Source organism: Hypanus sabinus, chromosome 9 (assembly GCF_030144855.1).
Source record: "Hypanus sabinus isolate sHypSab1 chromosome 9, sHypSab1.hap1, whole genome shotgun sequence".
NCBI classification, from domain to species: domain Eukaryota; kingdom Metazoa; phylum Chordata; class Chondrichthyes; order Myliobatiformes; family Dasyatidae; genus Hypanus; species Hypanus sabinus.
Window position 1 is genome coordinate 21891355 of NC_082714.1, and position 20614 is coordinate 21911968.

General features: G+C 38.0%; 1 protein-coding gene across 2 annotated transcripts in view; it reads left to right on the forward strand.

Annotated features, from left to right (window-relative positions):
• The window catches only part of glyr1 (glyoxylate reductase 1 homolog (Arabidopsis)), a 50668-nt gene that overhangs the window by 1313 nt on the left and 28741 nt on the right, over window positions 1-20614 (forward strand). For both annotated transcript variants that reach the window (XM_059979219.1, XM_059979220.1), the window contains exons 3-6: window positions 702-781; window positions 2870-2993; window positions 9538-9669; window positions 11736-11804. In XM_059979219.1, the coding sequence (XP_059835202.1) occupies window positions 702-781; window positions 2870-2993; window positions 9538-9669; window positions 11736-11804 (405 nt within the window). The remainder of the gene's footprint in view (window positions 1-701; window positions 782-2869; window positions 2994-9537; window positions 9670-11735; window positions 11805-20614) is intronic.

Sequence of the window (20614 nt, forward strand, 5' to 3'; positions counted from 1 at the left end):
TCCCTGTTTTGACAAATCTATTTGACTCCTCTTCCAGCCCACATTGTGTTAGTGTAGGGTTAATGCCCACCAGCAAGGAAAGGAAGAAATGGACCTGTAAGTTAATGGGGGTGAAGTATGGAGAACTATAGTGAGCAATTTCTGTTCAGTTGCAACAATGGCAATCTGAAGTAGGAGATACAAAGCAATTGTGTCATGGCTTTAGAAAGAAACATGACTAAATATTTAAGCAATACTTGTGTTGTAAATAACGGTAGATCAATTTTGCAGTAAGTATTCCCAAGCTGAAAATTATGAGTTGTGTGAATTAGTGATAATTACTAATGCATTTGTTATAGGTATAACTAAATAAGTTTTAGAAAAATGTGATCCCGAAAGTGATTATTGATTAAGTTGGATTGGAAAATGTATTGACATTATGTAAAAGAAATTTGGCTGTTTTGAATCTAGCCTTTTATATATTGCATGATGCAGAATATAGTTGTGAAGCTATTGTGTTGCAGTAAATATTCTACATCCGATTATAAATATGGACATGCTATAAATTAATTTCAAATTGTCGTAAAGATATTGAGATATTTCTCTGTTTTTGTAAATTGTATCAGCTGTAAGTTCTGATAGATTTACTTTCTCCCTTTTGTGGACATTTTTTCATTCTTTATAACCAATTTACAATGTTTGATCTTTTTATTTGCTTCAAGATTGTAAATCCACCAAAAGACCTAAAGAAACCACGGGGAAAGAAGTGCTTCTTTGTAAAATTCTTTGGAACAGAAGATCAGTAAGTAATTGCATTTTTTTAAACAGGTGTTTTAAAAAAACCTTAGTGTGTTTTTTTTTTCAAAATGCGATTCGCTAGGTTAACTGGGTCATTTTAAAGGGTAATACTTGAAGAAATGCTCTTAAAGTGTACCTTTAAAGAATTCTATTGGTTTGTGCTTCTCTGTTTTGTTTAACAAGATTAACTTTATTTAAATATTTTTTTAAATTTTTGTTGTAATTTTTACATGCCTGTACCTAGATTTTTTTTCAAAGTTGTGCTTTGAGAAATTATCCTTCAGCTGCATAACAAGTTCACTCATGAAAGCACTTCATGTAGATATTTTGGTTTATTTCGGCACTCACAGGTTATAGAGACAAGTGTAGTCTTGTGAAATTCACACAGTTTTGTTAAATTCACAAAGTGCTTCAGTGTCTTAGACTGAACATTGTAATCCTACCCTCAACACTCCAGGAAAAATCTCTTGTTCTTCTTAAGCCCATCACCCCAACTGGGGCATAGGCTGCTAGAGTCCTCCGTCCTGGACCAGTGTTTTAAGTTACCCCCAGGTGTAACTTATCTTCGAGGATCCTTCTTCGCCCAGGGATGAGATCTTGGAGGTTTTGTTGTGTTTCTCTAGCACTAATGTTTTTATGGAATGGCGTTGGTAGCCAGCCCCATGTCTAACCTTCCTCCTTTCACAGCTTGGGACTGTCCTTGACAGTGTTATTGATCTCTTGTTGCTTTATGGTTATTCCTCCATTACATCTGAATTGATTGATTATGCTTGTTATAATTCTGGATAACTTCAGCATTCATAACTGCTGCACCAAAACCTAGAGACTCACTTTTAAGGACTACAACTATTCTCTTAAGCTGTATTTATTTACATTTTTGTTATTTATTACTGGCATGATCTGTCTGCTTTTGCACATCAGATGTTTGACAGTCTTTGTTATGTACAGTTTTTCATATTTCTGTATTTTCTCCTAAATGCCTGCAAGAAAATGAATCTCCAGGCAGTATATGGCAACATATACATACTTTTTGGCAAAATTTCAGGTGGTGACAAGGGGGTGGACAGGTGTGAGATAGATCAGCTAGTTGAGTGGTGTCACAACAGCTTCGCACTCCATATCAGTAAAACCAAAGACCTTGGACTTCAGGAAAGGGAAGTCAAAGGTACACATACCGTTCCTCGTTGAGGGATCAGCAGTGGAAAAGGTAAACAGTTTCAAGTTCCTGGGTGTCAACATCTCTGAAGATCTATCATGGGCTCAACATATTGATGCAATTACAAAGAAGTCACAACAGTAGCTGTATTTCACTAGGAGTTTGAGGATAATTGATATTCACCAAGGACACTTGCAGATTTCTGCAGATGTGCCATGCAGGGCATTCAAGCTAGTTGCATCACCATCTGGTATGGAGGTGCCACTGCACAGGATTGGAAAATGTTGCACTAAGTTGCAAACTCAACCAGCTATATCGGGCTCAAGCTTCCCCCGGCTTCAAGGACATTTTCAAATGACAATGCCTAAAAAAGTTATTATGGACCCCATCACCCAGGACGTGCCCTTTTCTCATTGCTACCATCAAGGAGGAGGTACGGGCACCTGAAGACAGGCTCAGTGTTTAAGGAACAGCTTTGTCCTTTCTGCCGTCAGATTTCTGAATGGATAATGAACCCCCATGTACACTAACTCATTATTTTTTCTCTCTTTTTGTACTACACATTTATTTTAATTTTTATGTATATTTATTATAATTTAGTTTTATTTAAATGTATTATTACTGCCACATAACATGTTTCACATGTGCCAGTGATATTAAACATGATTCTTTGATAATGAATCTACTTTAAAATCTACCTTGAACTTTATCTTTGTTTTTTTCCTGAAATTTTATACGTGGAAGTCATAATCCGTAGCTAATTGTATTAGTCTGATGTAGTAGCAGTGACTGAGAGAGTTGTGTGTTCTATCAAGACACACTAAATGCCAATGTATGTTGCTAATGACAGATCTCAGAATTGGTAACAATTTTAGACAAACCTTTTACAGAAATTCAAAGTATATGATTCTGGAAACTGATTAAATTTTGTTCCAGTGCATGGATCAAAGTCGACCAACTTAAGTCCTACCATCTTCACAAGGAGGAAATGATAAAAATTACGAAAGGGAAACGTTTTCAACAGGCAGTGGATGCAGTTGAAGAATTCATTAAATCCAAGGTAAGGTAATGTAGTATATCTGGTGAATTAAAACATTTGTGCTTCCTGTTTGGTTTGAGAGGATAGCCAGAGAATCATAAGATACAGTTATAGGGAAGTTCAATGTAACTGGCAACTAATTTCTATCCACATGGGCCTGTTTCTATTACTTAATTAGGAAATGCTATTTTCAGTGTTGCTGGTTTTTGAGTTTCTCAAATATTTATATGTCTGCAGGGTGCTGATGCTTCTTCATACCCACTTCATACATGTAATTAGAAGCAGGAATAGAACGAGTCCTTGAAGTCTGCTTTGCAATTTTTTAAGATCATGGCTGGAGACTAAAGCCAACTGTTCTGCTCAATCTCTGTATTCATCAATTTCAAAATCTATCTCTTAAAGCTTTCTGGAGGGTTTTACAGGCCTGGGATCAAGGAAATAATGCCATCTCAGATTATCATCCCCTTATTCTAAAATTGCTCTTTAATATTCATCATCTGGAGGAAATTAACTCTCCTTTTTCTCTTTCAACTCAAAATAATAAATAACTTAAAATGTTATCCCTTTGTAAACATTCATACTCAATCATTCATGGAGCACTCTTCTTGATACAGGAATTTACAGTGGTCTTCAAGACAGCAGGTGTTTTGACACAGTGGAGAGTAGAATTAAAAGTAATCATGTATTTATTTAGAGATATAGTGCGGAATAGGTCCTTCCAGTCAAACGAGCTGCCCAGCAGCTCAGCTATTTAATCCTAACCTAATTATAGGACAAAACCGGCTGGTGGTGGTATGCCATCCACACTGGATATTGAGGTGAGTGGTCCCGGGTATGAATCCGGCTGGTTTCTTGCATTGTGCTGGGTTGAGCATTGAGCTCGCAACTCGGCCTCATTTAAAAACAGACAGATTGCCAAAGAAACGGCAAGGTTACCACCTGATGCGCCACAAAGCATGGAGAGGGTGAAAAAAATCATAGGGCAGTTTACAATGATCAGTTAACCTACTAACCAGTACGTCTTTGGACTGTGGGAGGGAACCAGAACACACAGATGAAATCCTTATGTCAGTGACAAAACATGCAAGTTCCTTTTCAGATGGTGCCAGTATTCAACTCTGAATTTTGACACCCTAAGCTGTAATAATGTCGTGCTAACTGATATGCTACTGTGGTGCTCTTACAGTGATGGTCTTCATGACAGCATTTTTTTTGATACAGTGGGTAGAAATGCAAGGAATGTGCATTTCCTTGGTGAGGTGATATAGCAAAATTGCCTGGGCCTGTAAAATTTGTTTATTCCACTGCTACTCTCTTTCCCTCTACTGCCCTCACGGGTAAAGAATTTCAAAGATTCAGCATTCACTGGTTGGTGAAATTTCTTTACATGCCTGACTTGATGGATGAGCTGTTATTTCGAGACAAATCCCTATTTCTGGCTCCGAGCCTCAGGAATGTCAACTCAGTATCAATACTGTCAAGTCTAATAAGAAGTTTATTTCTTCTTTAAGATCACTTCATTTTTCTGACTAAAATGGGAATAATTGAGGTTGATAACCTGTGGTTTTCCACCAATCACAGTCTTCCATCCCAAAAGTAACATGTTTGCTCTTGATGAATTCCGTTACTTGGCATTGGTTGGACACTGGCATGTGCCATTATAAAGGAGGGATTAGTTACACAAAGGATTGAAAAGTGTCAGATGGAACCTAAGAAAAATAATATTTATGTATAAGATGTCAAATTAGAAAAAGTTTATTTGTTTTGAGGCATAAAAGGTTAAAATGTGTTGAATAAAATTCATACTCTGCAATTGCAGATATATGGATTTATGTAAGCAGGTATAGATTGGTCGGACTGGAAAATTGTGAAAGAAGAAAAGAGCTGGTTCCCAATATTAAGGCAGGTGATGCGGAAGAGCTGCTAACCCTTGTTTTGCAATTGCCTGCTTTGGCTGGGAGTCTGGTTCCCAACTGATTGGAGAGATCCAAGACAGAACAGAACCAGCAGTGACTTACTTTGCTGCCAGAATTTTGCCCTGCCGGCTGTTGAACCTGTTGCAAAATGGAATGCTTCTGAATGTCTGGTGTTCAAAAGTATTCGAATAGTTGAGTAATTTTATAAACTAAATAGATTTTAAAATTAGAATGCTAACATTTGTACAGACAAAGTTTACTTTATTTGAAGTTTTATTTAAACCAGGTAAGTTTGTTCTCATTCCTTTTAGCTTAGACTAGCGCATGCTTGTGGCAGATGGTATGAAAATTAGCTGAATTTTAAGTAAGGAGGAGTAACTGGTAGTGTGGGGGGTATGCAAGGGCTAGTGGGAAGATTATGTGAGTGAAAGGGAATGCAGAGAATGTATTACAGAGAAATCTAGAAGGATATAATTGAATAGATACATGAAATAGGACATCTTGAGAAAGCAATTAAACTTTTGGAAATGTTTCATAAATAAAGGCATTGGGTGCAAAAAAGTACGGAGTTAATTATGAACTTAATAGGCTACAGCTAAGTCTTACTGTAAGTTCTGGCCACGGCATTTTAGGGAATGCAGGTCCTGAAGAAAATGATTTGGAATGACTCCAGGATAATGGGTTTTGAATCAGAAGATTGTCTAGAGCATGGTTACATGGCCACCCCTTGCTTCTTTAAACCCCACCCCTAATAAAAAGATACATAATGATTACCTTTACTGCCAAATGAAGCAGCGTGCGACTTGTTTACAACCTGAGAGCAATGAGATGTTTTCACAGGAAATGTCTCGTGTTAGCTTGGCGCCAGCTTGATGAAAACATGTGATGTTGGATGATAGGTTTTGAAATCCTTTCAGACCTGGTGTACACAAGTATTTAGAAAATAAATGTTATATTATTAATATATATGTTAATTTTCTTTTAAAAACTTAATATTTTAATGCAGATTTTCTAAAATGCTTCATTTATTTCAATTTGTTTCTGTTATAATTTTATTAATAGTAAAACAATGTAAATAAGCAACATTCCTTTTTCCTTAAAGTCCATAATTATGATTAATAATTCATTAATAATTGATTATCTGCTCAAAATTATTATGGCACAAGAGAGAATTTTTTAGAAGATTATTGCCAATTTAGGCACATGCACTCAAAAATGTTTGTCGCTGTTTGTCGAGAAAATCTTAGGTTATTTTCCTTGGAGAAGTCTGAGGTAATTTATCTGCTATATATTAGGTCTGAACTGACTTGGATAAGAATTGGTGGGGGGAAGACTGTTCCCATTAGCTAGGCAGATGAGGTCAAGTGAGCAAAGGAACTGAAGTTTTGAATGCATTTTCTCCCATTTAAGGTGATTGGCAGAAGTCTGTAGCTGTGTTCAAAAGAAAACTTTATGCAGATTGTAGGCATCACGTGGAATTGACTGCCTCAATAGCAGGCTTTGTCTCTTGTTAGCTATTCCCATTTCCTTCACTACCATGTGCTACTAATTCCTTTCTTTTTTTCCCTCGGACTTTGTTCTTAAAATCGGCTTACTTTTAAAATGGATTTGGCAAATAAAATAGTTTACCACGCTCTGCCTCAGTTGTATTAAAATTTAAGGTTTTGTTTCACAGCAGTACCTACTGAGCATTATCCTTTTATATCTCAGGTATGTTGTTGATCAAATCAGTGAGCAATAGAATTGTTGATTGATAACTTAGCTGACTTAAAACATAAAACACTACGGCACAGTACAGACTCTTTGACCCATGATGTTGTGCTGACCTTTTAACCTACACTAAGATCAATCTAATCCTTCCCACTTACATAGGCTTCCATTTTTCTACCATCCATATTCCAATCTAAGGGTCTCTTAAATGTCCCTAATGCATCTGCCTCTACCACAATGCCCAGCAGTGTGTTCCACATACCTTTAAAAAAAAACAACCCTACCTCTGGCATCTCCCCACCTATATTTTCGGCATTCACTTTAAAATTATGCCCCCTCATATGTCATTTTCACCCAGCAACGTCTCTAGCTATCTGTTCAATCTATGCCTCATATAATCTTGTACACCTCTATTAAGACTTTTCTGCTTGATCATTTTTTATTATGCATATTATAACAGTCAAATCTTTCTAATTGTGAACCTGTATAAACCTGTATTTCTGAGGTATGTTAACTTTAGTAACCAAGTAACTAGTATGCTGGTATTTTAAATAAAATTCAATGTATTTGAAACCACGGTAGCCATAACAATATGGTAAATTCTGACTCTGTGCTGTACAATTCACAAAGTAACTATGTGAAAAATAAATCATCTTAGTGTTCCGTCAGCTTTTTGAAATTGACAGCCATTTGCCCAATTTGTAACAACAGAAATTTTCTGTTTTACCTTCATCTGATCTGTTTTCTTCCTCCTTGCTCTTGGTATAAATCATTTAGTTATTTCCCACATGTCCAGTGTCTCTAAAGTGAGTATATCCCTCCCTGAGGACTAAATTGTGAGTTCGTGTGCACAATATCTGATTTAATTTTGCTTTGTGATTTAATAGAATTGCATCATTGTAGTTAGTTTGCTAAATTGACATGTAATCTTTATGTAAAAAAAACTCTCTTCAAAATATAACTTGTTATTTGTAGTGTGAATACAAATCTTTCTAAAATAACAAATACCATATTTTCTTTGAGAGAATTTTATTTTCTATGATCTGAATACCTTTTGGAATTGTTAATATCTGTATTAAGCTTGACTTAATGCTGATGGAGAACCTTAAAGATAACTATTTTAAGCTCTAGTTTTGAAAGCATGACTGGAAAGGCCATAATTGGAATATGCATAAGAACATGAGAAATAGGAACAGGAGTAGGCCATCCAGCCCATCGAGCCTGCCCCGCTGTTCAGTAAAATTGTGGCTGATCTGTCCGTAAACTCAGCTTCATCTGCCTGCCTTTTCCCCATAACTCTTAATTCCCTTACTATGTAAAAACGCAACTAATTGTTTCTTAAATATATTTAATGAGGATGCCTCAACTGCTTCCCTGGGCGGAGAATTCCATAGATTCACTCGCTGGGGAAAACAGTTTCTCCTCATCTGTGTCCTAAATCATCTCCCCTGAATCTTGAGGCAATGTCCCCTAGTTCTAATCTCACCTACCAATGGAAACAACTTTCCTACTTCTATCTTATCTATCTCTTTCAAAATTTTGTATGTTTCTATAAGATTCCCCCCCCCCCCCCCCCACATTCTTCTGAACTCTAGAGAGTATAATCCCAGGCGATTCAATCGCTGTTCATAGGTTAACCCCTTCATCCCTGGAATCAACCTGCACTGCCCCAAAAGCCAGTATATCCTTCCTCAAGTATGGAGAACAGAACTGTATACTGTACTCCAGGTGTGGCCTCACCAGTACCCTGTATAGTTGCAGCATGATCTCCGTGCTCTTGAGTTCAATCCCTCTAGCAATGAAGGCCAACATTCTGTTTGCCTTCTTAATAACCTGTTGTACCTGCAAGCCAACTTTTTCCGATTTATGAACAAGCACTCTTAAGTTCCTCTGCACAACAGCATGCTGCAATCTTTTGCCATTTAAATAATAATCTCCTCTTCTATTATTCCTTCCAAAGTGGATGATCTGGCATTTACCAACGTTGTATTCCATCTGCCTGACCTTGGCCCACTCACTTAACCTATTTATCCCACTGCAGACTCTCCACATCCTCTGTACAATTTGCTTTTCCACTCAGTGTCATCAGCAAATTTTGCTACGCTACACTCAGTTCCCTCTTCCAAATCATCAATGTAAATGGTAAACAGCTGTAGGCCCAGCACTGACCCCTGCGGCACCCCACTCACCACTGACAGCCAACCGGAGAAACACCCATTTATACCAACTCTCTGCCTATTGGTTAACCAATCCACTATCCATGCCAATACACTTCTTCCTACTCCATGTATCTTATTGTTAAGTCTCTTGTGTGCACCTTATCTTATTTTTCAGATTTCATAATAACCTGTGAAAGTCAAAACTCATTGATCATTTGGAATTCTTCAATATTAGTAGTATTTTCATGTTAATGTTGTTTTTCTTAAATTGACTGGGTGCAACTGTGCTGTTTACTATTTTTTCAATAGTCTCAGTTTGATGATGAAGTCTATTCTTACATTAACTGAGTGCATAGAGAAAGTGATGAAAATCATTTCTATATTCAGTTCACTTAGATGGATGCTGGAAATCTAACATGTCCAAGTCTCCCTGAGATACTGAGATTCTCAAAATTGATACTGTACTATTTGGTCTATCAGGCACACACCAACTCTGCAGAGGAAACTGTATTTAGAGTATTTTATTCATTTGCCTCTCAATACTGGGACTTTGTGCTGTAGCTGATTACCTTTGAGTTAATTTTTAAAAATCCAGCACATTGAGTTAGTATTAAAACTCCAAATGGATGAGACAAAGTACATCAGTGGATGGTCTGGGCCAAGTTGATTTACAAATTGTCTGGAAGTGTGACTTTTCACAATCCATGCCACTTAAGGTAATGTTTAGCAGTTTTCTGGATTATTGGTGTGCGCCTTCATTTTAAGCTAATTATTTTTTAGGTATCTGCACTTACCTCATCAGAAGATAAAAACAAACATATTTCATCTGAAGACAAAAGACAAACTTCATCTGCAGCAGAAATTTCAGAACATAATACAAGGAAAAGGGGTCGACCACCCAAAGAAGAAAAGGTTAGTGTTAGGTAGATAAATTAAATATTTTCAATGGGCGGGGGTGGGTTTTTTATGGTTTGACTTTGCTTTTTCCATGTGTTAAACCCAATGACCATGACCACCATTGCATCCACAGACAAAAACAGAATGTGAGCAGATAACTGCAGTTCACAAAACTTACACTGTATCATGCAGTCTAGTTAGATGAAGAAAATAAATTCACTTTTGTCAATTTTGGACGTGTATAGAGTCGTAGAAAACTGCAACACAGAAAAAGTAACATAGGCCCATCTAGTCTGTGCCAAACCATTTAAACTGGCTAGTCCCAAGGACCTGCATACCCCTCCCATCCGTGTATTTATCCAAACTTCTCTTGAACGTTGAAATCACAGCCATCGCTGGCAACTTGTTCCACACTCACCACTCTGAGTGAAGATATTTCCCTTTGTGTTCCCCTTAAACATTTCGCCATTCATCCTTGACCTATGATATCTAGATGTAGTCTCACCCAACCTTAGTGGAAAAAGCTTGCTTGCACTTACCACATCTATACCTCATAATTTTGTATACCGCTATCAAATCTCCTCAATCTCCTATGTTTTAGGGAATAAAGTTCTAACTTATTCAATCTTTCCTTATAATTTAGGTCCTCCAGTCTGTGCAACATCCTTGTACATTTTCTCCATACTCTTTCAAAAATCTTATTGACATCTTTCCTGTGGGGCACACAATGCTCCAAATTGTGCCCCACCAATGTCTTATACAACTTCAACATAACATCACAACTCCTGTACTCAATACTTTGATTTATGAAAGCCAATGTCCAAAAAGTTTTTTTTTATGACCCTATCAACCAGTGATGCCACTTTCACTGAATTATGGACCTGTATTCCCAGATCCCTTTTTTCTACCTCTCTGCTCAATGCTCTACAGCTCACTGTGTACCCTGGTTGGTCCTCCAAAATGCAACACCTCTCACTTGTCTGCATTAAATTCCATCTGCTGTTTTTCCAGCTGGTCAGATCCTGCTGTAATGGTCTTCCTCCCTGTCTACTACACCCTTAATCTTTGGTGTTAATCTGCAAATTTGCTGATCCAGTTAACCACATTATCATCCAGATCACTGATATAGATGACAAGCAACATTGGACCCAGCGCTGATCGTTGCGATACTAGTCACAGGCCAGTCAGAGCAGCAACCACCTACTAGAATTCTTGCTTCTCCCCCAAAGCCAAAGTCTAATCCAATTTACTACTTCTTCTTGAATGCCAAGTGACTGAACCTTCTTGACCAATCTCCCACAGATGCAAAAATTTCATTTAAGATCTCTCCCATCTCTTGACTCCATGCATAAATTACCATTCTGGTCTTCCATAGGACTAATTTTGTCCTTTGCAATCCTTTTGCTCTTAACATATATCTGTAGAAGCCCCTAGGATTCTATTGCACCTTGTCTGCTTGAGCAACCCCATCCCTTTTAACCCTCCTGATTTCTTAAGTGTTTTCTTGCGTTTCTTATATTCCAGGTATCTCATTTTTTTTCTTGCCTGCCAAATCCTGCTATGCACCTCCTTTTGTTTCTTAACCAGGGCCTCAGTATCTCTTGAAAACCAAGGTTTCTTAAACCTGTTATCCTTACCTTTTATACTGTCTGCACATGCAAGCTTGGTACTCTCAATATTTCACGTTTGAAGACTTCCCACTTACCAAGCCACCTTTGCTAGAAAACAGCATGTACCAGTCCATACTTGCTAGATCCTTTCTGCTGCTATCAGAATTGGCCTGTCTCCAGTTTAGAATCACAATCTGACAGTCAAACCTACCCTTTTCCGTAATTACCTTGAAACAAATGGCAAAGTGTTCCCCCACACAAACTTCTGTCACCTACCCTGTCTTGTTCCCTAATAGATCAAGTCTCGTACACTGTCTTGTTGGGACTTCTGCATAGTGATTAAGGAAACTTTTTGGATCATATTTGACAATCTCATCTACTTTTTATCGTATGAAAGTCCCAGTCAATATATGTTTATAACATGCTCCTGTTTATAATGTGTGTATTTGTGATATTTTGTTTGAAATGCAGGATGCTTTTCCTGAGCCCTCCACAGTAAAGAGATTGGATGCAAGTCCAGTTGCAAGCTACAAATGGAAGGTGAGATGCAAACTTCTCTTTAAATTTGGTTACACTCTGTAGGTTTGTCACTTTACCGCTAATGGTTTTATTTGGTTGATTTATCTTTTGATATCCTACAAACAATCAAGTTGGAAACACATCAGTTTGCTGCAGTATACCTGGGGAATGGTGATTCTGATATTTAAGTTGTAGCTTTGGAATCTGCAGGATTGGAACAGAGGATTATGGCTCTGGAATGTCACTTTTCTGTGTTATTTTTGGAGAAAATTCGCACCGTTCTTTACGTCAGACTATTGCTCTTTCAATAGATACTGTGGCCTTGAAAGCAGTAAATTTCTCACTGAAATGTACAGCGAAAGAAGTAGTGATTGTGTCCATGCCAGCCAAAAACGTATTTGAGACTAATTCCATTATGCAGCTCTGAGTTGTTGATTCTCATCCTATTAATTTCAGTTTATGTCCCTAGTCTTTGGCTTCCAGAAATAGAAATAAGTTCTTCCGGATCTTAGTATAAATCTCCCATCTTCATTTACAAATCACAAATACTCTAGATAATCTTGCTCTAACTAAACTTCTCAAATCCATTTTAAAGCTTCCTTGAATCTTCTCCAGCTGTGCTGCCACGGAAGTTCATCTGTGTATTGTGCTTGTTTCATAATAACATGAGTTCATGACGTTAACCAATGAGTCTGCAGCAGAACCAGTGAAGATTGGTGTCAATCAAGACCCCATCATTGCCTCAACATTTCTTTCAAAATTTCTGGTTGTAGTGTTGTACCTTGTATCCAAAAAACTGCAGCGCTGGAGCAGATCTCCAGAACTAATGGTAAACTGTTTGCCCTATAGCAACTACATTCCAGAACCAAAATTATGGTTATGGAATTGCAGTGTGTAGATGATACTTATTGAACACACTTGAATTCAGTGTCTACAAGACAAAAGATTTTGTTGGACTATTTTGCCCTCTCAATAAAGATTGATGGCAAGGGCTAGGTAAAAGTGTAGCACTTGATATGCTCAAGCCCCTTTTTGGCAAAGATAGACATTGATGACACACACAGTACACTGCAGATGCTGTGGTCAAAGCAACGTGTACAACATGCTGGAGGAATTCAGCAGGTCAGGCTGCATCTGTGGAAATGAGCAGTCAACGTTTCAGGCCGAGACCCTTTGTCAGGACTGAAGAGGGAGGGGGCAGGGGCCCTATAAAGAAGGTGGGGGGAGGGTGGGAAGGAGAAGGCTGGTAGGTGCCGGTGAAAAACCAATCAGAGGAAAGATCAAGGGGTGGGGGAGGGGAGGCAGGGAGGGGATAGGCAGGAAAAGTGAAGGAATGAAAGGGAAAAGCACTATGTGTAGTAGAAGAAGGCAGAATCATGAGAGAGGTGATAGGCAACTGGGGGAGGAGGTAGAGTGAAACTGGGATGGGGGAAGGGAGAGGGAGCCCCCTCCCTCTTCAGTCCTGACGAAGGGACTTGGCCTGAAACGTTGACTGCTTGTTTCCACGGATACTGCCCGACCTGCTGAGTTCCTCCAGCGTGTTGTACGTGTTGCTAGATATTAATGATGAAGCTTGCCACTGTTTTCAAATTACTTGCATAGCCTTTAGCCATTTGAGGAGAGGGTATTTGAAGATTAAGACCTCAAACCTGATATTGAACTCATGGCCTACTGGGCAGCAGGGATTTCTTCTCTGTTTTTCCTGAGATTTGGATTATTGGCAGCCGGCATGTCGGCATGGGCAGGGGGAAGATGGAGAATTATGGGAAATAAAAGAGAAAGGAAGGTAGGGCTGGGGGGAGAGATTATAGTGAGGGGGGAAAAGAGAAAGAAAGAGACCCAGACTAAAATAATAGATAGGGATGGGGGTAAGGGTGGGGGGCAGGGGTATCAACGGAGGTCAGTGAGTTGGATGTTCCCTAGGTACAATACCTTATCTCCTGCCTAGGTAGCTTCCTTCCTGCCGGCATGAACATCCAACTCACCGACCTCCACCTTCTCCCAGCCCACTTCCCTCCAGCCAATCACTTCCCAGCTCTCTGCTTTATCCCTCCCCCCTCGACCATCCCATGTTACTTCACTCCTAATGAAGGGTTTCGGCCTGAAGCATCGTCATTACCTCCTCCCATAGATGCTGTCTGGCCTGCTGAGTTCTGCCAGCATTTTGTGTTTTTTATGGTTTGTTTTTTGTTGTATTTTGTTCTTAAAACTATCAATTGTCTTGAATTTGAGAAGGCATTTTAATTTAGATAGTTGAGAATAAACAAGTTGGGGAGTGCAGAACCGAATTACTGTGGAGTCTAGAAAATTTGGGAAAGGTTACTGCATGGGAATGTGTCCACAATTCAAAGGCTTTTCAAGTTCCTAATAGTTGAATGTGCAACACTGAAGAGAATGTTTGGATCAGTGTAGTATTTATTCATGCTAGAACAGTTGTCTTTCATGAGCCAAGTTGCTTTCTATGTAAAAAAATTTAATTTTATGTTTAAGTATGCAAAATACCATATGTATCATTTACTTTGTATAATTTAGAGCTGTATATGTAACAATTTCTACTTATGGCACATGCCTAGGTATTTTAGTTCAATGATTAATTTACAGATTATTTTCATCAAGATCTTCTAACATGATTGATGCTTGTTGCCACAAATGTAAAAAGTTCATTGTGAATTACTGTGCCAGGTGCATTATACAGTGGAATAGTTATTTGTATGTCTGCTGCAGAAGAGTGGAATAATGAAAAATGAATTGAGTTTAAAATTTCCTTGGGAGTACGTGGATTACTGAGAAAGCAACATGCTTATGGACTGTATAAAATGTTGCAAGTCGCAGGATGCGTGGCCGATTGTTTTGTAATTTCTCATGGTTGTACAAAACAGCTTCATTGGTGATCTTGTAACTTCTATTGCAAAATGGTTTACTTGTTGAGTCTTGTGTAGGTTAATTTGCCCAATGCACATGCAATAATTTGTCTGTTCTGTCGTTCCTTCATTCATTGTCTAATTTGAACATATCCAGGGAAGCCATGCAGAGACAGCTGAAATCTCCCACTGTACAGTTGTTATATCATAAATTCAGGTATATGTGGCCTTAATTCTAAGGTTACATACCATGGATGGGCATTTTCTTGACCAATATACAGGGATTCCAGTTAATTGGACCATCAGTTAATTGGGGCTGCAATTTATTTGGGACACTATACTGCTTAATTAGGACAAAAGACTGACACAAAACAATTTCTAACTAGCATCAGCCACATGCATTGGAGCACTACATCATGCTTGGAGCAAACAATTTTTAAATAGTATCAGTTGTGTGTGTTTGTGTTCAAAAGCAATGATTTTTGTTATTGGCAGTTTGTGAGAAATAGACAATTCAGAATTGTTTTGCTCTCTGTGATTTCAAGCATTCTGGCTTGGAGATGCCAGAAATAGCCAGGAGTGAAAATGAAATCATTTCACTACTTCAACAAGTAAGGAAATACAAAAAGATTGAAGGTATCAACAATCATCTTGAATGTTACAATGCAAATAAAGATTTGAAAGATGCAGTAGTCAGAAGTATTGTTTGAAAGCTGTCCATTATCCACTGGGTATCTGCTCTGATTTCCTTCATTTAGTCAATCAAAAGAACATGGCAGCATATACTGGATATGTTCTTGAGTTGATAACTATTTGGAACTAATACATAGTTTTACGGTATTGTAGGTATTGGTAGTGTTTTAATTTGTTCTGTATTTTATTTACATAATTTTTATTCAGTTAAGTGGTAGCTTGTCTTTTATACCTTTTTAACTATTTCCATAAAACCGGCTAATTGGGACTACTGCTTATTTGGGCCATAATGTGCTCGTCCTGATGTGTTCCAGTTAACTAGAATCCATTCTACAGTTAATTATTGGTTATTGACCAGTCCACTTTCTTCCAGAGGACTCCATGTATCACTTCCCTTGTCTGTATTTGAAACAAGAAATCTCCCAAATTCACAAAGGAGAAAATCTGCTGATGTGGTGTGCCTCCTCCTTCCCTTTCTTCCATGGCCTTCTTTTCTCTCTTATCAAGTTCCCTCTTCTCCAGCCCTTTATCTCTTTCATCTATCAGCTTCCAAGCTTCTTACTTCACCCCTCCCCCTCTTCCAGTTTCACCTATCACCTTCTACCTTGTACTTCTTCCTTACTCTGACCTCTTTTTTCCCCCAGCCTTGATTAAGGGTCTCAGCCAGAAACATCAACTGTTTACTCTTCTTCATAGATGCTGCCTGGCCTACTGAGTTCCTCCAGCATTTTGTGTGTATTAGTCTCTCAATATTATCCTTGTATTATTTGTTAATTTCTGAGTTCTTAATACTGCCATAAAACCTACAGTGGTGCATGTTTACTTTCTTTAAATACACTAATTCAAAGGCAATAGACTGCTCATCTTGAGTTTTGTTACTTCGATTACACAAATCGAATCTACCTTATTCGGTTGGACAGGGAATTTGTTCTGCTGTGACATGCTTCATAACAGCTACCTCAAGTTAAAAAAATGCCATTGTATTTTCTCCAACCTCTTGATGAGTTTCTTCCGCTTATCAACTTCTCAACTAAAATTAGCAGATGGTACTGGTCTGATTTTCCTGTCCCATTGTAATGATCAAGCACACACTTTGGAGAAGTTAGACACATTCAAACTTGCTAATTAACCCTGATTAGTACTTCCCAACTGACAAAACTTGCTGTTTTTTCAATAATCCTTTTCCAGTCTTGGATACTGTACATGCATGACACTGCTTGTCATCTCTCTTCTCTCCCAGTAAATCTTCTGACTCCCTTCTTCAATATGCATTATCTTCAGGTATTCACTCAATGTGACTTGCCTGAATGGTATTTACTGCTTTATAATTACAGTCACTTTGGTCATTTGGCAATGCATTTGATTCCACTCAGTGCTTTATCCAATGAAGGGGTAAGCTTGTAATCTCATTCCACACAATATGATATGCCTTTAAGTGTGAAGTGTTGCATTTTGGGAAGGTAAGTGAGGGAAGGACCTTCATTGAATGTACAGTCCTGGGGTGGTTTACAGAACAGGGTTCCCTGAAGTTGGTGCTGCAGATAGATGGTGGAAGCAGTTTTTGGCATGTTGGCTTACACCAGTCAGGGCAATTGAGTATAGAAATTGAGACGTTATCTTGCAGATATGTGAGGTGTTGGTGAGGCCTTAATTGAAATACTATATTCAGGTTTGGTCACCCTGCTAAAGGAATGATGCCATTAAGCTGGAAAAAGTGCAGACAGGGTTTATAAGGATGTTGCTAGGACAGAAGTTACGGAGGGTGGTTGAGCAGGTTTGAAGTTTTTTCATTGCAGTTTCAGTTTAAGTGGGCATTGCAGAGATGTATGAAATAGGGTGAAATTGCAGTCTTGTACTAAGGATTGAAGAATCAAGAACTAGATGGCACAGGTTTGAAGGTGTGTGTGTGTGTGTGAGAAAGGGAGAGAAAGTGATTTACTAGGAACTGGAGGGGCAAATTTTTGACTGATGGTGTTCATTATCTGGAATGAGCTGTCATAGGAAGTAGTTGAGGCAGATACATTAACAACATTTAGAAGTTACTTAGACAGGTTCATGGATTGAAAAGGTTTAGACATATGTAGGCCAAACTGAGACAAAAACTTACAAACAAGGGAAAATCTGTAGATGCTAGAAGAACTCAGCAGGCCAGGCAGCATCTGTGGAAAAGGTACAGTTGACATTTCAGGCTGAAACCTTTCGGTAGGGTTGGAGGAAAAAAAGCTGAGGAGTAGATTTGAAAGGTGCGGGGAGGGGAGAGAGAAACTTGAAGGAGGAGGGCATCTTGGTTGGAATGGACTAGTTGGGACCTCTTTTACCAAGCATGCAGCAAAGCAAGTCATCAGGTTGATTCTCTGAGGCTTCCACTTACTCTGTTCTTCAATGAATGCCATTGCAACCTGGAAAGATACTTTGGGGCATCTTTTTGTTTCTGATCTTACCTGCCAACAACTAACTCCCAGAGATTCTCAAAAATGCATTTTCTGTTTCATTTATTACTTTGTCTCTGCTTCTGGTCCTGAAGTATGTAACAAATGTTGCTGCTTCAATAGCAATGTCTTTTAGTTATTTCAAACCCTTCTTCATATTTCTTAATCAGCATTCTAGCCTAATTGTTTCAAGCACATAATTTGTTAGCAGATTCCTGGAAGATTTATTGTAGGTATCCTGTCCCAGAGTGTCTGTTTGCTTTCAACACACCCTAGTCCCACAGTCTAAATTAATGCTTTGCAAGTTTTAAACAAGTTGTTTAAGCACATTGTTTACTTCACATTATTTTTGACTTGACTGACTTTTATAGTTTGCTTATTGGTCTTGTATGACTTTAGTGTACAATTAATATTACATTTGCTTTAAGGATCTTTGCAATGCTATTCCATTGCTGTGGCAATTTTAAAACACCAGGACAGATCATGTATCAATGTATTTTTTTCATTTAAAACTGTTTACTTGTTTAAGCTGTCTCTTGCAAATTCCCAGAATAACTGTGCTGGCCCATCAAACCCAGTTCCCATATGACTTCCACTTCTTGTGTTTGTTTTCTTCCTAGAGATTATAATGATAATCATGCTTAACTGTATTATGTGTCTCTTTGAACTAGATGTTAAATCATTTGAATCCAAGGAGAAAGTTCCATGTTTACTTCTGGTTGCCACCATTTTCTCATGTTTCCAATAACTGAGCTAGGCATTAGTATTAGTCTAAGTAATTCTACCCCCTGCAACTTTTGGCATCATGCTTGACTAAATGAATTTTTATATAGTTCTGCATCATATTCATAATTAACATCAACAAATGTTTATTAGATATCTAGCAGGAATATAGCCCTTTCTGGTTCACATGTTCAATTAATTAATTTTTCAATTTGTGCTATAAACAATATACATATAAAGTGTCAATGGCAAAAATGGACCGAGATTTAGTGCTCCATTTCAAACATTTCACCTATTTCTCATTTGCTGCCAACTGCCTCAGTCCGCTATCCTTCTGTATGGCTTTGTTTTGTCTTAAATATGCACATGTACTTTTGTTTTGTTTAATATTTAGTTTCTCCGTGGTTCTTATTGGTGTCCATTTGATTTGAGCAGTTAGCCTGATTAAGCATTTCATGATACGTTGTTGTATGTTGTCTGATGCCCCCTTTCATTTCAGAATCATCATCCATTTCCATTGTTTGATATATTTCTTAGTCAATTATATTTCCATACTTACTGCAGTAACCTGTTATATGTTGTCCGATATCAGCCTAGTTTTTGTTTCAGGTAATCTTCAAAAGGACCAAGTCCAGAAATCTTGGCTGTTTTTGCCATGTTTCAGGATGTGGACAGGCCATCAAAAGCTGCTCTTAAAAATAATAGGCATCCATTAGTCTCGTGAGACCATGGATTTGCGCCTTGGAAGGTTTTAGAATGGTCATAAACAAGAATATAAATTTTTGAAAAAAAGAAAGCACTCATCTACACCTTTCTGATTAATTTAACAAAGCAACTAAAACCTGTTTGTAAGTGTTCTGGTTATTTTGTCCCATTCAAAAACACTTATGCAGTAATTTTCCATTTGTGATCTGGAATATATCGTTTGAGATTCAGCACTGTTTCTACCAGCACTGGAAAGTCTCCTTGTATTTCTGCAAGAGTGTTTACTGACACAATCATCTTCGTCTTTGATTATTTAACTCCAAGAAACATCTAAGACATGCCTATGTATGTTCATTTTTTTCCATTCTTTAAAAAAATATTTTTGGGCTATCGGGGTTTTCAAAGTTCAGATATCAGTCACAGTTTAGCCTGTGGAATTAAATCCATTGGAATTAAATGTGTTGTTTTTTTGAGTGCTGTCAAAGTTTGGTTATTCCCTTACATTTGTACATTTCTCTTTGCTATTTCTGAAGCGAGATGCAAGTGACCCCAAATGTGTTAAATTTGACCTATGATGCACGCTTGCAAGCAGGTGCTAAAATTTTCAACATTACTTGATCTTTTCTGGCACTTCTTGCAGTTTGAAAGTTGTCACCACTGTTTAGAATGAACAGACCATTTGGCTCGATTTAAGAGCCTGGGGCCTTTATACATTTAATATTAAGATGAATAAAAGAGCTGTTAGTGGAAAGGGTTAATCACTGCATATTTTATATACTGGCAGTTTACACTCAGTGGCTACTGTATTCGGTACCTCCTGTAGTTCAAGTTCAGTGAATTGCCATTCAGAGTGAGTGTGTGTGTCTGTATTCCACATTTCTCTCTCTCGCACTCTCTCTCTCTTCCCCCCGCCTCAGCTTCACGCATCCTAAAACTAGATAAAGAGAATCCAATTAAATTAATAAACACAAAAACATTATCTCTCTTCATTTATTGATTGAGAAAAATGATGCAATATTACATGTATTTGTTGGGAAAAAGTATGTGAACCTTTGCTTTCAGTAAATGGTGTGACCCCCTGTACAGCAACAACTTCAACCAAACGTTTCTGGTAACTTCATCAGTCCTGCACATCGACTAGGACTAATTTTAGGCCACTTCACCTTACAAAATGGCTTCAACTCTGGGAAGTTGGTGGGCTTCCTTGCATGAATTGCGTACTTCAGGTCCTTCCACAACATTTCTACTGGATTAAGGTCAGGAATTTAACTCAGCCATTCCAGAATGTGTATTTTCTTATATTTAAACCATTCTGTTTGTTGAATTACTCTTGTCTTTTGGATCATTGTCTTGTTGCATTATTCAACTTCTATTAAATTTCAGGTGAAGGTCTACTTACCCTGACATTCTGTAAAATGTC